This window comes from Arvicola amphibius, chromosome 6 (genome assembly GCF_903992535.2).
Source record: "Arvicola amphibius chromosome 6, mArvAmp1.2, whole genome shotgun sequence".
NCBI classification, from domain to species: domain Eukaryota; kingdom Metazoa; phylum Chordata; class Mammalia; order Rodentia; family Cricetidae; genus Arvicola; species Arvicola amphibius.
In genome coordinates, this window is record NC_052052.2 from 82,924,196 (window position 1) to 82,939,880 (window position 15,685).

Here is a 15,685-nt window from a genome sequence, read left to right on the forward strand (position 1 = left end):
AGGTAACTGAGGATGACTGTGGTTTGGTGGAATTACAGGTGTGTGCCACTATGACCAATTTAAAGACGCTGGGCATCAAAGCCAGGACCTCCTGTATCCTAGGCAAGCCCTACTCTACTGTACTACATCCATGACCCCAGTTTTGTAGACCTAGAGGCCACGTTCCAAATGCAGAGTTGGGAGAGCCCAGCTTGCTCTTTCTAAGAGCAGGGAATCCCAGGACTCACTGTCTAGCCATCTACAGAATGGTGTGCTCCATGCTCAGTGAGACTGTCTCAAAGAGTAAGGTGAGCACTTGAGGAAGACACTGACATTGACCTCTGGTGTCCATGTGCACGTGTGCGCAGACACCCACAGCACTTAAAGAACTCTCTAGGATCCTACAATTCACACTGCTGCATTTCCAAATGTTTCTATGTGTTTTTGTCTCCATCTCCTAACAGTGTGGATGTTCACTTAATACAATATCGGGACAGAGAACTAACACAGGAAGTCTAGCCATGGGCCCTTCTATCTCATTACCCTTTAATTGTGTGTGTGTGTATTATATGTAGGCTTCACCTATGGCACCTTCTTGCAGACCACTTTTGTTATTTCTTATGTAAAAGGTAGTGAACTGTAGGTACCCTTAGCACTTGGCCTGTTAATGTGCTACTCAGGAAATCATGTGTGTGTGCACAGTGACCTTTGTTGATTTGTTTTATAGCTGTTCTGCACCATGATTTATTTGGCCATTCTTCTTTGTATGAATATTTAGTTTGTTTTCTTTATTTTTGCAAGTACAAATGCTGCCGCAATGAGTGGCCATGTGTTTATGTGTTTCCTTTTGGAAGTCTGTTTTCATGAGAAATTTCTGGAAAAGAGCTTCTAAGATACTTCATCCTGAATTCCCAGTAGGATATGTGAGAGTCTGCTTGTTTCTCCAGTCTGGCAAGTGCCTGTTCAGTCTTTCTCCAGTGGGATGGGCTATAAATTATATCTTGGTATAGTTTTACTGTTCAGTTTTCCTATTATCAGTGAAGCTGATGTGTTTTCATTGCTTAAGGGCCATATTGTCATTTTTGTGATTTATTTAAATCTTGCTGTTAGAGTTTTGGATCCCCTCCCCCTAACACACACACACACACACACACACACACAATTTAAGCATTATTTAGCCTTACCTGTGATATATATTACACACATTTCTGCCTCATGGCTGACTGACACACTGTAGACAGAGTGGCCTAAGCAATGGACATTTATTTCCCCCAGTTTTCAAGGTTGATGATTGCCAGGTTAGTGTGGTTGGCTGATTTGGTTCCTGGTGAATCTGATTTTGTGGCTGGCTTATCCTCAGGTCCCCATGTGGCCAAAAAGGGATTCTATTGTCTCTTCATCTTCCTAGAAGGGCACCTTTGGATTAGGGCCCCACCCTTCTGACCTCCCTAACTTTAGGCTCTGTATTCTTCATGGTTTGAATGTAAATGTCTAGTCCCACTCCCTGTCCGATTTCTACTGTCTGTTCTGCTGAGATGTTAGGAGGAGGCTGTCCTGGCTGTACACTTCTGCCACCGTGAAGCTGCCTGCTGCCATGCCTTCTCCTCTAAGGTGGACTGTATCCCTAGACTTTGTAGTGGTATGGCTTCCATAGACTCAGGCTGTGGTCTCTGTTCTTCCCTATTAGATTTCTGACCTCTAGGTTTGCAAAACTGACGTCATGGAAGTAGTTCAGTGGCATAGGGCTTGCCTAGGATGCAGGAGGCCCAGCACCGCTACATCTGTCGTGGTGATACACACCTCTAATTCCAGCAGTCCAGGATCATTCTCAGCTACCATAATTTTTATTTATTTATTTATTTATTTATTTATTTATTTAAATCTAAAGATAAAAACTGCCTGTCCTGGGAGGCAAGATTTCATGTTCAGCCTGGCCCACATAGCGAATTCCAGCCAGCCTGGGCAGCTCAGTGAAACTGTATTTCCAGAGGTAAGGCGCTTGCCTAGAATGCATGAGTATCTGGGTTCAATGCTCAGTACTTTTTTAAAAAGGTAATTAATTAATTGAAAATAATTTCTTTTTAAAATAATAAACATTATTATTTATACTTTTAAATATTTCTGACTAATGCAATTATTTTTGTTGTTTTTTTGTTTTTCGAGACAGGGTTTCTCTGTGTGATCCTGGCCATCTTGGAACTCTCTCTCTGTGTAGGCCAGGCTGACCTCTAACTCATAGAGAGCTTCGCCTGCCTCTGCCTCCTAAATGCTGGGATTGAAGGTGTGTACCACCACCACCTGTCTAATTAATTTATTTTGAAAAACTACTACATTTATTTTAAGGGCTAAGAGTTAGAGAAAACTGAGCCTGCAGTACCGAGTTATGCAGTGCTCCTTCCCCGCAGAGACACAGAGTTTCACCTCCAGTCCTTATTTCTTCCTGTGTGTTTCAGTTTCTGTGATGCTGGAAGTGCAGGCCAGGGTCTCCTGCATGGGCGCAGGTGCTGAGCTTCCGCCCAGCTCTATTAGCAAGAGCCTGCCATTTACATCCATGCTCACAGTTCTTTGGGGTTTACAGATGAATAATGCCACGTACCCTCCCTCTCCCAGCTGATCATCCTATTGTCTGTCTCCATCTTCCTGTCTGTCCACAGTGTCACACAGTTGGAAGCACGCCACACACCATACAGCCTTTTTAGATTTCAGATCAGCCTCTTCCTTTGCCACATTGTTTTCTAACATATCTGTTGAGACACAGCATCATGCATGGCTGTGAGGGTCAGCATAGCAGTTCTGCGAGGGCCTACCACCTGCCATGACCAGCCTGGGGGAATAACACTTCCATCTGCTCAGACATGCTGGGGACCTTGATGACTCTTCTCTGCTGTTCTTTAGTGGACTGGGGACTGCTCTAAGCAAGAATTACTGTGCCACAACTCTGCAGTAAATGTTGAAGGCCCTTCAATTATGATTTTATTTTTCCACATGAACTTCCATGTTAACTCCTGATGAACTTGGACTGCAGTTTTTACTAGGCTGCCTTTGTAAAGAGCTACAAACGGGCAATGCCCAACCCTCCAGCACAGAGGTTGCCTCTGCCTCTGCCCTTAGAATTCCTGTCTTTGAAGTAGAATGGCTCCAAGTCGCTTCATATGGTACTGCATAGTTCTTGTCTGTTCTTAAGGATTTGTCTCTGTTGCTATTACAAATGAGATTTCCTCCCCTTGTTTCTGCTACTTTGGTGTGTACTTTAGGCTACCTGGCCACGATCTTACCGGGAATTCTTGCCTCTCCTCCATCTTTGCACACCACCACATCCAGCTTTTTGTGTGGGCCCTAGAGCTTGAACTCAAGTTGACAGGCTTGGGTAGCGAGCACTTTTACCCACAGTCATCTCCCTAGCCCCCCAGTTTCCTTTCTTTAGAATAAGGTGATTCGCAATAAATTCCATTTCTCAGAGCCCTGTCTGTGCTTCCAGCAAAAACAAACTTATGATTTGTCTTTCTGCCTCTGCCATCTTTGTGACTGAGAATTCAGCTACTCTTCCCTGCTTCACTCAGTGGAGCTGGGCTTCAGGTCCCTGTCTCTCACAGGTCCAGGCCTTGTCAAACCCAGCATTTCCACAACAGGAAAATGTCCCATGCTTGTCTGCAGGAGCCCAAGGTCTGGGTCTGGCTCTCATTTCTCAGCTCACTTAACTGCCCATCCCAGGGCTCTGTTGAGCATTTTCTGGGTGGTACCATCCCAGAGGTGCAGAACTCTGGCTTTGAATTCTCCCATCCAGTATGACCAGACGGTGACAGGAACTAGGAGGATGTCGGTGACTCCTGTCTCTGAGGCAGTGCTATTTGAGCAGGCAGGCTCAGGTGGAGAGTAGAGGGCAGAGGGCCTGGAACAGAGGAACAGCGTGTAGTCTTGAGGAGCGAAAGTTCTGTGTGTTAACCAATAGAGAGCTAGCGAGTAGAGTGTGTTAACCAATAGAGAGCTAGCAAGTAGATCGCCACTGAAAGACCGTGGCGGGAACTGCAGAAGCCACTGCACGGGACAGGGTTAAGGAGGGAGTGTCACGATCACTGATCACTTAGGAACAGTGTTACAGGTGGCTGAGGCTGGAGCACCCGGGCCTGCCTTAGAGACAATGTAACTGCATTCAAAGTGAAGCTGGTGCCCTGTGGGGAAAACAGACCTCGATACAGCAGCTATACATACTATATATACGATACAGTGGGTTGGGAGGCCAGGGCTTGGGAGCTGGGGAACCTGGTGGAAAAGCAGGCTCACAGAAAGACCCTGGGGAAGGGCTTGGTTGGAAGAGCTCAGTTTATTAAAGTAGTCATTGTTAACAGGTGGTCAAAGAAATGGAGACTCTGCTGAGGACTGGCTTTCAATTTCCTTAATTTTAATTAATTTAAAGGTAAATGCTGGGATGAACTAGGAAGAGTAGAGGAAGGGGGAGCTATTAAAATTATATTGTATGAAAAAAGAATCTATGTTTAATAAAAGTGAGAAAAAATCAAACTGTACATGCAACATATACTACATGCTGTAGAGCATGTCGTGGTGTTCCTGTCCTGTGTGATGAGGCTGGATGCCCAAGTCATCAGAGCTGCAGTGTTACATGGTCTGATGGTCCACTGGGGTAGGACCGGAGTCATCCGTGTGGGGTCATCTACTCTGCCACCATCCTACTCTGGGTATTCTTGGACAAGTGCTTTTACCTTTCTGATCTTCACTGCTCTCATCTAGAAAAGAGGAACCCTTATCTGATATTTACTTGCCTTGGGTGGTGGGCTTAAGGTGAGCTGAACCAAGTGGGCGGCTGGCCCAAGTCCGGCACTCACCAGTTCCATGCGGGTTGTTCTCTGGAAAGTCCCTAGCAATGACCTCAAGGCCCTAGCTCTGACCTTGATCCAGTCTGACTGTGGGTGAGTCCATCCCCCCTCCCCCGTCTGATCTCAGGTTTCTCATGCTGCCCTGAAGCCTTAGATCAGGCCTCCACATGGAGACTGCAGATCTGCCAAGGTTTGCAAGAAGGGAGCAGGTGCCACAAACTGGAGTTGAGCCTGAATGGGCTTTGCCCTACTGCCCACTGCCTTTTCGGTAGGTTCTGCTTGGGCAGAATCCAGGTTTATAGAGGCTCAGCGTGTGACCAGCACCTTCCATCCTGGTCCTTACCCCTACCCCAGCTTCACACTGACCCCAGTCTTTCATTTAAGTATGAGCAAGGTTTGCCAACTTCCGAACTGTTGGGAAAAGCTGATGTTGTCTCATTAAAACTGCATTGTTCACTTGTAGTGAAAGGGGTGGGCGGGGTGGGGGCCATTAAACTTTTATACCTTACATGGAAAACTATTAAAGATTCATAACTGCAATAAAACTCCTTAATAGAATGGGAATGCTAACTGTGGTGGCACTGTAATCAGCTGGGCCTCATTTGGGGCCCCATAGTCTGCTGCAGTGAGTCCTTGGAGTTTGGTAGAGCCCCAGAGGGTTCCATGAGACCTTTCAGCCCTGTCTGTTCCAAGATGACGATCCTGTCTTTCTCTGCTCAGCACAGGGATGGAGTTCTTGGCAAACTTCTTTGCCGACAACCTTTGCTAAGGGATCTCAGAGCCACTGTCGCCCACCTCAGCTTCTCGCTTTTCTTTCTTCAAGCCCTGTCACCAGCGGGCATAGAGTCCCTACGGGTCATGAAGCCCAGGAGAGGCAGGCTGGTTTGTTTGTTTCCTTGTGATGATGCCTTGTCAGCCCAGCCCAGCCTGTAACTGGTGATGCTCCTGCCTCAGTGCCCAGGCACTGTTTGCATGTGTGCTTCACTGGGTCTAGCATGTCTCTATGTCTTTTCTCCTCCTCCTTCCGTTTTTGAAATTTTGAGTAAAAAGTTTTATGAGATCATTATCATTTAGAAGGCCTTTAAGAAGATTTTTACACTAATGAACATTTTTCACAGTCTGAAAAAAAATTTACGTTTCTGCTGATGACTGTTTTTCTATTGGAGCCCCTCTCTACACAGAAGCATAAGAAACCCCCATCATAGCTTCTGGTTAGTTTAAATATGGCAAATCCATAAAGGAGTGTGTGTGTGTGTGTGTGTGTGTGTGTGTGTATGTGTGTGTTTGTGCGTGGACGTGTGCATGCATGCATGGGTGCGTGTGTGTGTGTGTGTGTATGTGTGTGTTTGTGCGTGCACGTGTGCATGCATGCATGGGTGTGTGTGTGTGTGTGTGTTTGTGCGTGGACGTGTGCATGCATGGGTGCATGTATGTGTGTGTTTGTGCGTGCACGTGTGCATGCGTGTATGTGTGTGTGTGTGTGTGTGTGTGTGTGTGTGTGTGTAGATAGACGAGAAACATTCTTGTGGGAAGCCCCTCATAGTGAGTCTTCTCAGCACTCAGTGGAGAGACAGTGCAGGCTGGGGGCACAAGGCCACATCTCCAGTCTTGTCACATTCACTTCTGGATGGAAGCCAAGATGTCTGTAAATAGAGATGACAATGGGAACTTGAGGGTGGGCAGTGTCCTGAGATGGTCAGCTGATGCTGGAAGCGGAAGAGGTGGGGCCGTGGGAGGATTTCCAGAGACAGACGGGCCGGGTTTAGTCAATGAGTGAGTGGTGAGGGCGTCGGCGTAAGTAGGAGACTTCAGAAACACAACTCACACATACTGAGTGCTGACCGTACGTAGGCTCTCCTCTGTATGTCCATCCTGTGTTATTTGAAGTATGGGAGACACAGTGTGGGCATGCTAATTCACTCAGGAGTAACAAACCAATATTTTCTGAGTTTTCCAGAGGAGGTAACTGGGAAATGAGGCAACTCATATGCATAGCGGGTAAATGGCAGAATCTGGAGTTGGGTCCAGACCCCGAGGTCCCCTTCAAAAAAAACATGTTCCCCGTGGTCTGTTACATAGCAACAGTCCGGGTGGCCCAATCATGAGGGTGTTGTTCCCAATTTGAGGGTGGAGGCTAAGAACCATGGCAATAATTTTCTCAGGTCCCTTGAAGGCTACACGAGCCACCCTGCTGCCTCTGAGGGCCTCCCTCGTTCCTGTGTGGGCCCCACATTGTAGAGTGTGAATCCTGCCTCCTAGTGGCCAAGCTCAGAGGAAAGCAATGCCCTGCCCCTGCCTGTGTGTCTCATTTTCTCAGAGCACTAGAACGTGAGCCTGCCACTGGGTGGCCTAGAGGTTGATAGAGCAGGTTTCCCTGTGCCCTGAAATGAACAGCATTCCCATGGCCCAGCCCCTGTCCTCCATCAATGGTCTCAAAGATGGTAGCCATGGCGACCAATAAAATAAAACTGCCTTCCCTCACTTATCCTCCGCCATCCTCCTATCAGTACTCACCGGATCACATTGCCCCATGGACCAGGGTTGAGAGCACCTGCACTGGTCCCATTGTTACCCATGTCCTTGCTGAACCACAGTTTCTCCATGTGTAGGAGGCCCCAGGGAAGGCTCAGGTGAACATATTATTTTGCCCCTTTCTTTCCACCTTGTTTATATACACATCTCACTCTGGACTGGGAAGGAAGACCTACATCTCAATGGACAGAGCTCATGGCTTTTCTCTGAAAGGGTGAGAGTAATCTTCAACTTCTTACTACAAGGTGAAAGCAATGGAAGATGGAACTCCCCCTCTGCTCGCCTCTATCTAACACTCCTCCCCTGCCACTTGCACCGGGCTGATGAAGGTAGAGCCTGAGAGAGTGGCTTGGTGCTGCTCATTCGTTCATTTTTGGTGTGACTTTGGTGTCTCTGAACTGATCTATTCTGTTTCAAAGGAAACAGATGCAGAGCCACGAAGAGCTTTGTGTTTCTGTCTCTGGGGAATCTCATGCTCAGCTGGGGAACGGCTAGAATACCCTCTGAGAACACTGAGACTTGGGCATACTTGAGAGAGTGGTGCAGCCCACTTGGCTACTGTGCTATTGTTGCTGGACTCCTACAGGAAGACTCTAGTGTAGACAGCCCACCCTGTGGAGCACCCTGAGTGAGACGCACAAGCTTTTCTTAAGAGTGGTTTGTCAACTGAAGAGTCATACGAGCAGTCAGTTTCTGAACTGACAGAGCTTCTGGGCACATGACGCTCAGTCTCAGTTACTGTTCTCCTGCTGTGAGAGACACCAGCCTTTAGAAGAAAGCATTTAACTGGGGAATGGCTTACAGTTCCAGAGGGTGCGATCATCATGACTGGGAGTGTGGCAGCAGGCAGGCTTGGCATTGGAGCAGTAGCTGAGAGTTCATATCAGATGCTTAAGTTGCAGGCAGAGAGAGACTGGGTCTGATGTGAGCGTCTTAAACCTCAAAGGCCACCCCTAGTGATACACCTCCTTCAGCAAAGCCACACCTGCTCCAACAAGGCCACACCTCCTTTTCCTTCCCAAATAATTCCACTATCTGGAGACCAAGCATTCAAACATGAGCCTATGGAGGCCATTCTCATTCAAACCAGCACATCTTCCTACAGCGAGAGGGTTAGAGGTTGCCTTGGACCAGATCAGATGCTGGGGAAGGCATCATGGAAGGGCCAACTGTAACTCCCAAACACGGTAGTTTTCAGCCCAGCCCTGGAGAAAGAAACCAGAAGGGGTGAGGGAACCAGGCTCGCAGGCATCCATTTGGGTAACCTGTGCCCTACTCCAATACCCTGCTGTTCTCCGGCTGGATGACAGGGAAGCCCTGTCACCTCAGCCTCCTCCCATAGGGATAGGCTTATTCAGCAGTCCTGAAGGAGCGGGGCTCTGCCAGTCAATCTGAGATTCCAGCACATAGATACCAGGATGTAGTTGAGGCCTGCACTGTGCCGGACCACTCACGGCCTGTAGAAATGGTAGGGTCTGAGTCCAAGCTAGGGGGAGGACTGACGTTCAGAGCCACAGTAGCCCATCGGTAGCCTGGGCCCATAGGTGTAGCCTCTACACCTGCCAGGTCTATGCAGTAGGCACCAGGAGGCCGTCCCTGTGCCAGGTCTATGCAGTAGGCACCAGGAGGCCGTCCCTGTGCCAGGTCTATGCAGTAGGCACCAGGAGGCCGTCCCTGTGCCAGGTCTATGCAATAGGCACCAGGAGGCCGTCCCTGTGCCAGGTCTATGCAGTAGGCACCAGGAGGCCGTCCCTGTGCCAGGTCTAAGCAGTAGGCACCGGGAGGCCGTCCCTGTAGGTGTTTCACATAAGCAGAGTGTCACTGCGAGGACTTGTGTGGTGGCCCTGGGTCTCGGAGCCATGCATCATCATTCTAAGGATCTACCACTTATCTGAAGCTCCCTTTAACAAGGTGGTCCGTGTTTTATCTGGCTGGACACTGCTGCTCCCCCAGACAAGTATATTTAATTAAACTGAGGGCTGTAATAAAGTATGCGGAAAGGAAGATTAAAAGTTGAAGCTGCAGAGGGGCACTTAAGAAAACTAAACCCTGGAATATGAGAGGTACAGCCTTGGCCGTGGCTCCCATGGCAGGCTCCGGAACAGTGTATGACATGCACAGGAAGGCATGAGCAATTCTCCTGTGCTGGGCTCAACTGCCGTTGGGCCAAGGCAGAACTGACAAGATTCACACCATCACGAGAAAACTGCTGAGCACTTGCTGGCAACGCTCTAAGGCCTTCCGTGTTGGGTCTTGTTTCTCTCTCTTTATTGGGAGCCCTAGGGGCCTATCTACATTCTCAGTGCTCAGTCTTCTAACTAGGGAGGCCAGTGGCAAGGGAGTGAGACTCGTCATTGTGGGCGGTACCAAAGTTTGGTGGTATATATAGGCTGGGATAGCTAGACATTTGAAGGAGAGCAATCCTTGGCCAAGGCCCAGTTCACGTCCACTCAAGGGAAATGGGGCGATGTTATATGGCATAGAAATAGCAGGGTCAGGATTTGAACCCGGGTCTGATGGTCTGTGAAGCCTTTAACCACATGTTTACAGTCTCCTGCATGATGACTGTGGCCCACAAAGATGAAATGTTGACTCAGGAGACACCCAATGAGCAGGTGGAGACCCAAGGGAGAGGCCACCATGGGTGGAGGAAGGGAAGAAGCTAGCTGGTGTTTGGGTCAGAGTCAGGTCCGGCTGTTGCAGGCAGAGCTAAGGAAAGTGACTTTGGAATAGGCTGGGTCCTCTCGCAGCAATTGGTTTCAGGAAGAAAAACGAAGGGGCCTTGGGCCAGACTGACCCAGGTTTTCCATGTAGTTTCCCTCATTAGTGCTGTGACCACACACTAAGGGAAACATCCTATTGTCTACCTTTCCTGAGGAGAAATAACAAATATCTCTTCCCCTTAGATAAGGCATCAGTGACAAACCAAGGAAACAATTTTCCCCAGGTCCAGTTTGATGAACCAGTGAACTCACTGAAGTTACTTACAGTAGTACAAACAACTCTGGGGCAGCCTCATCCGAAAATGCACCTCCTCAAGCAGCTGATTCCCCCACTATTGATAATGAAGGCTCAAAAGGAGGGAAAGAAATCTAGCTGAGACCAGTCAGCGGGTGGGCTGGCTACCCTTCAGGTTACAGCAGGCCTGGTGTTTCCCCATCCATGGGCTTGAGGACCTACTAGGAGAGAAGAAGGCCCATTGAGTCCCCACCTTTGGGGTCCAGCGGATCCCATTGCACACTGCACCATCTTCCCCCTGCCTCTTCTGGTTTCGTTTTTGATCTGCTTTTATTGGAAAGCTAGTGGCTTTGTCTCTGTCCTTTTATCTTTTCATTTTAAACTTGCTTGCTTGTCTGTTGTTTTATATTACAGAATAAACTGGCTGCTTGTCATAAGACTCCAAGCAGCGTGTATTCCTTCAGGGGAGTGTTCCTTTTCTGTGCTTTTTTCTCCTTTAGTAAATTAAAGTGTTGCTGACATTGTAAAGTGGAAAAGCATGTGAGCTAGGGGATAGAGAGGTGGTGCGGTGTTTAGAGGCGTTGCTGCTCTGGCAGACAACCCAGGTTCAGTTCTCAGTTCTCAGGTGTTGGCTCACAAGCACCCGCAACTCCAGTTCTATTGGATCCAATCCCCTCTTCCGACCTCCGTGGGCACTAGGCATCACACATGCATATAGTGCACTTAGATGTGTGGTGTGTGTGTGTGTGTGTGTGTGTGTGTGTGTGTGTGTGTAATAATGAACGTGTGCTAGGTAAGAAATCTCACAGCATAGTCTCAGATATGGAAACAACAGGTGTCTACTTCACTCCGTCCCTGCACCCTGCAGTGGTTCCTCTCACCCTCATCTCTGAGCTGGCTTGCTTCTGATGGACTTTGGGGAAGATCATAGCTGACATACTCTCAGAGCTGTCACTAGATAGAAAGTGTCCTTTCTAGTGACAGGAGCAGGGCTCAGGGCTGGCACTGGATGCAGGTCGTCATTCCCTTCACATGTGACCCTCGGGCATCCATATAGCCTCTGTGAGCCTCAATAACCTCATCTCAGTCTGGCAAGTGGAGAGCTGGGACAGGGGCAGCCCATGTGATGGTGTTGGGTCTTGGCAGGTTGGGGACCAGATTCTGGAGGTGAATGGGCGGAGCTTTCTCAGCATCTTGCATGACGAGGCGGTGAAGCTGCTCAAGTCATCACGGCACCTCATCCTGACGGTGAAGGACGTTGGAAGGCTGCCCCACGCACGTACCACCGTGGACCAGACCAAGTGGATTGCCAGTTCCCGGATTGGGGAAAGCACCACCAGCTCAGCAGGGTCTGGCTCAGGCACAGGGTGCAGGGACCCTTGGGTGACTTCTGAGAATCAGTGTTCCTCTCTCTCTTCTGGTGTCCCAACCCTGAGATCCATTGCACTTGTGGGCATGAGCACAGGCTCTTCCTTTCCCTCTCCTAGCCTCAGTGTCCCCAGGGAAAGATGAAATGCAGGCCTTAGAGCCCCAGTCTCTGCCAGTAAGCAAATCACTTACCTCTCTCTGGGTGCCTAGTGTTGCATCTGGATGTAGGCTCTGCCCCCATCCCATACTGCCAGAGAGGACCCCAGGAGGTACTTAGGATGAAAAAGTCTCAGAAGCCAGGCATAGTGGCTGGGTGGCTGGGTGCCCACTAGCAATGTACCCATGTCACCCATGGTCCCCAGCATACATCTTCACCTTGTGGCTGGTGACTCCTTGTCTGGCACCCCCAACAGTGTCTTATTTCTTTCCTTCACTTCCTTCCTTTCTTCTGTATAGTGCTACATTTTTTTAAAAAAATATTGATTTCCAACATATTTTTAAAATCAGATTTCCTGTTTAAAAACTGGATTTCTGGTACAAACTCTTGCAGCATAAGCCTGTGTTTTCTCGGGGAAATATGAGCTAGAGCTGAGGGGTCCCTACAAGTTGCCCCCAAGGGCTCGCAGTCCTGTTCCCCACCCTCTCAGGGGGTGAGATGGTTGATCTGGATCACCTGCCGGAGATCTTCCATTCTCCCACACCTGTGATTACCATCTCCCCATTGCTCCCTTGCCAAGCAGAGAACTCTAGGCCCCATTAGGACAGAAGGTACACCTTGCACGGTGTGGCAATACAAAACGTATTACTAATGGAGAAGGCTAAAAGCCTCCTGTAAATATTGGGGGCCACCTGCCCTTCAGCAGCTCCTAAGCAGTGACCATGATGCATGGGTGTGTGGTTTCTCACACTTTTGCTATATTGGGAGTGGAACGAAGTTTTCTGAGACAGGTCACATGTCCTAGGCTGGCTTGGAACTTGCTCTGTAGCTCAGGCTGGCCTTGGTTTTCAGATCCTCCCATATGCTGAGGTCATAGGCATGTGCCCCCATGCCAGATACTAAGCCAGACTTTCCTGCTTCCGCTCAGCCTCTCCCTATGTGACCCATGCAATGTACTAGCATGTGCTGAAGGGGCTTGTTTCTCTCCGTAGGTTTCCAGGGGACCTCAGAGAGGAAGGAACAAACAAGGTAGGTATCTTCATATGTGGGACATCCTTGGTGTCTTCTTCCTGTCCCCTCAGTTCCAGACAAAGTATGCCCAGGGCCTTACACACTGCAGGGAGTTTCAATCAGGCTGCCCAACTGTCCAGATGCTTGCTGCCTTCCAGCCCCTGCTCATTCCTGGGATAAGGGCAGGGAACAGAAATCACCGGGTCCCTGCTCTGTAGTGTGAAGCAGCGGGGCTGCGTCCCGCCACCCGGCCGCCGGCTAACTTTACACCCGAAATAATTACACGGAAACTGTATTCTTTTAAAACACTGCCTGGCCCATTATCTGTAGCCTCTTATTGGTTAATTCTCACATCTTCCTTTAACCCATATTTAGTAATCTGTGTAGCACCACGAGGTGTGGCTTACCAGGAGAGATCTTAACCTGTGTCCATCTCGGAGAGGAGAAGCATGGAGACTCACTATGGCGACCGCCTGAAGCGTCTCCCCAACTCTACTTCCTTGTTCCCACAATTCTGTTCTGTCTACTCCACCTACCTAATTTTCTGTCTCTTAAAGGGCCAAGGCAGTTTTCTTTATTAATTAACCAATGAAAGAAACATAGACAGATAACTCTCCTCCATCACCTGCTCTACAGGCTGGGGTGAGGGGGAGGTCCTAACCAGTGGAAGACTCACAAATTGGGACAGACCAAGCATTCAAATAAATATCTAACTAGAAAACAGACTTGGAACCATAGAGGCAAGGTGGGCATTAGGAAAGAGTAAGAGATGAGTCACTAAACCTCAATGGGACGCCGAGCAGAGGGAGAGATGCGAGCCACGCCAAGGCAAGAGCATGTGCCAATGGGACGGAGTGGGCATGGGTTAGTGGAAGACTAGAAGAAGAGAATGGGTGTGGTTTAGAGCAGAGTGAAGTCAGGCTAACCTGTGCTCACAGGCTTTGGGGCTATGGAAAGAGCACTGTGTACAGAGTCCACTACAAGAAGTTTGTGTTTCCAATATCGTTTTAATGCTCTTGGCAGGGTGACAGTGTGGGCCAGGGAACCCAAGGAGAGACTGGTCCGAGACGAGGACTGTTGGTATAGTTTGGAGTGAGTTAGGGGTAGAGATCTGAACTGCAGTTTAGAAATGCGGGGACTCTTATCACTACAGCTTACTAAAAGAGATACCAAAGCCCACAGGGTCACATGGTGTGTGGAAGGATAGGCACAAGGATATGCAAGAGCCAAATATGAAAGTGCCCAGTGACTGATTTGTGACCAGAGACAGCCACACAGTGCCATTGCCCCGGGGTTGGGTGCAGAGGTTCCTGTGTATGTGGAGATAGATCATCAAATGTAGAAGCCATGACATGCCTCCGCATTGTTGCTACTGGCTCTACCAGGTCCTCTGGCTCCAGAGCAGCCTAGACTTCACTGCCCTGTGTCCTTCTGTCTTCCAGCCAGGATTTTACAAAGGCCCAGCTGGCTCCCAGGTGACCCTGAGCAGCCTGGGGAATCAGACACGTGCACTTCTGGATGACCAAGCTCGACATCTGCTGACGGAGCCGGAGCGTGCCACCATGATGTACTACCTGGACCAGTACCGTGGTGGTGCCATCTCTGTGGAGGCCCTGGTCATGGCACTGTTTGAATTGCTCAACACACATGCCAAGGTACTGCCTTATGCCCCATCCTGTCACCAAGGACTTCAGATCAACTGAGTAGATACAGGGGACCAAGACCTCAGATCCCCTGGGTAGATATGGGGACCAAGGCAGCCCATCCTCCACACTCACAGACTTCTGGGCAGAGGGTAGAGACAGAGTGCAGTGGCCATTATCACAGAACGTTCTTCACAAGCCGGGTCTTGAGGGATGGGGAGGGACTAACCAGTTTGAGAAGCCTGCTTAGGTAGAAGTCTGTGGGCCAGAAACTGCTGAAAGGAAAAAGTAACTTAATCTAGTGGGAAGGTATAAACTGAGGCAGGCAGAGGAGATACTGCTTGCAGACGCACAGGGTTGAGAGGGCATTCTGAGGGGGAAGGATGGCCAGAGTCTTTGTGGCATGAGTGTGATACTAAGTTCTGGGACTTTGTCACCTGTGTGTGCTGAGAAGGAAGAGATAATGGGCCTGGTGTTTGAGTGCTCCCCTGAGGACACTGGAGAGTCACGGGAGGTTAGGGAAGGGAGAGCACCTGGGAATCGAGACACCAGTCTCGCCTGCTGGCGGAGGGCCTGAATATCCTTCTGCCATATTCTCCCCTGCAGTTCTCTCTCCTGTCTGAGGTGAGGAGCATCATCTTGCCCCAAGACCTGGACCTCTTTGACCACCTGGTGCTGAGGCGAGAGATAGAGTCCATGAAGGCCCGGCAGCCCCCAGGCCCTGGTGCTGGAGACACCTACTCCATGGTATCCTACAGTGACACGGGTTCATCCACAGGCAGCCATGGCACCTCCACAACTGTCAGCTCAGCCAGGGTGAGCTGCCCCTGCCCTATCCCTGGTGAGAAAGTCAGGGGTGCAGTTAAGACATCAGCTTTCCCTTACAGAGCCTCGAGTCCCTCATCTGTAAGAGCCTCTCTGTTGTGGAGTATCTACTGTCTGCTTGACTTGGGGACAGTGGACATGTAAGAAAGATGTGCCTATTGGGGCTCTCAGTCTGGGGATCCCAAGGAAAAGGTTTTTGTAAGGGACAGTTAGGGGCCAACAAGATGCCTCCAAGGGTAACGGTGCTTGCCACCAAATCAGTTCAGTCCCCGGGACTCCTAAGGCAGAAAGAGAGAACTAGCCCCTGCAAGCTGTCCTCTGACTCCCACACATGTACCACCTGCAACTCTAGGTCCAGAGGATCTGATGCTCTCTTTTGA

General features: G+C 49.4%; 1 protein-coding gene across 4 annotated transcripts in view; it reads left to right on the top strand.

Annotated features, from left to right (window-relative positions):
- The window catches only part of Whrn (whirlin), an 87,326-nt gene that overhangs the window by 54,350 nt on the left and 17,291 nt on the right, over positions 1-15,685 (top strand). For 3 of the 4 annotated variants that reach the window (XM_038333098.1, XM_038333099.1, XM_038333100.1), the window contains 4 exons: positions 11,448-11,650; positions 12,819-12,855; positions 14,280-14,492; positions 15,087-15,296. In XM_038333098.1, coding sequence (XP_038189026.1) covers positions 11,448-11,650; positions 12,819-12,855; positions 14,280-14,492; positions 15,087-15,296 — 663 coding nt within the window. Of the gene's footprint in view, positions 1-11,447; positions 11,651-12,818; positions 12,856-14,279; positions 14,493-15,086; positions 15,322-15,685 lie in introns of all 4 variants that reach the window. The other variant, XM_038333101.1, reaches the window with a different exon arrangement.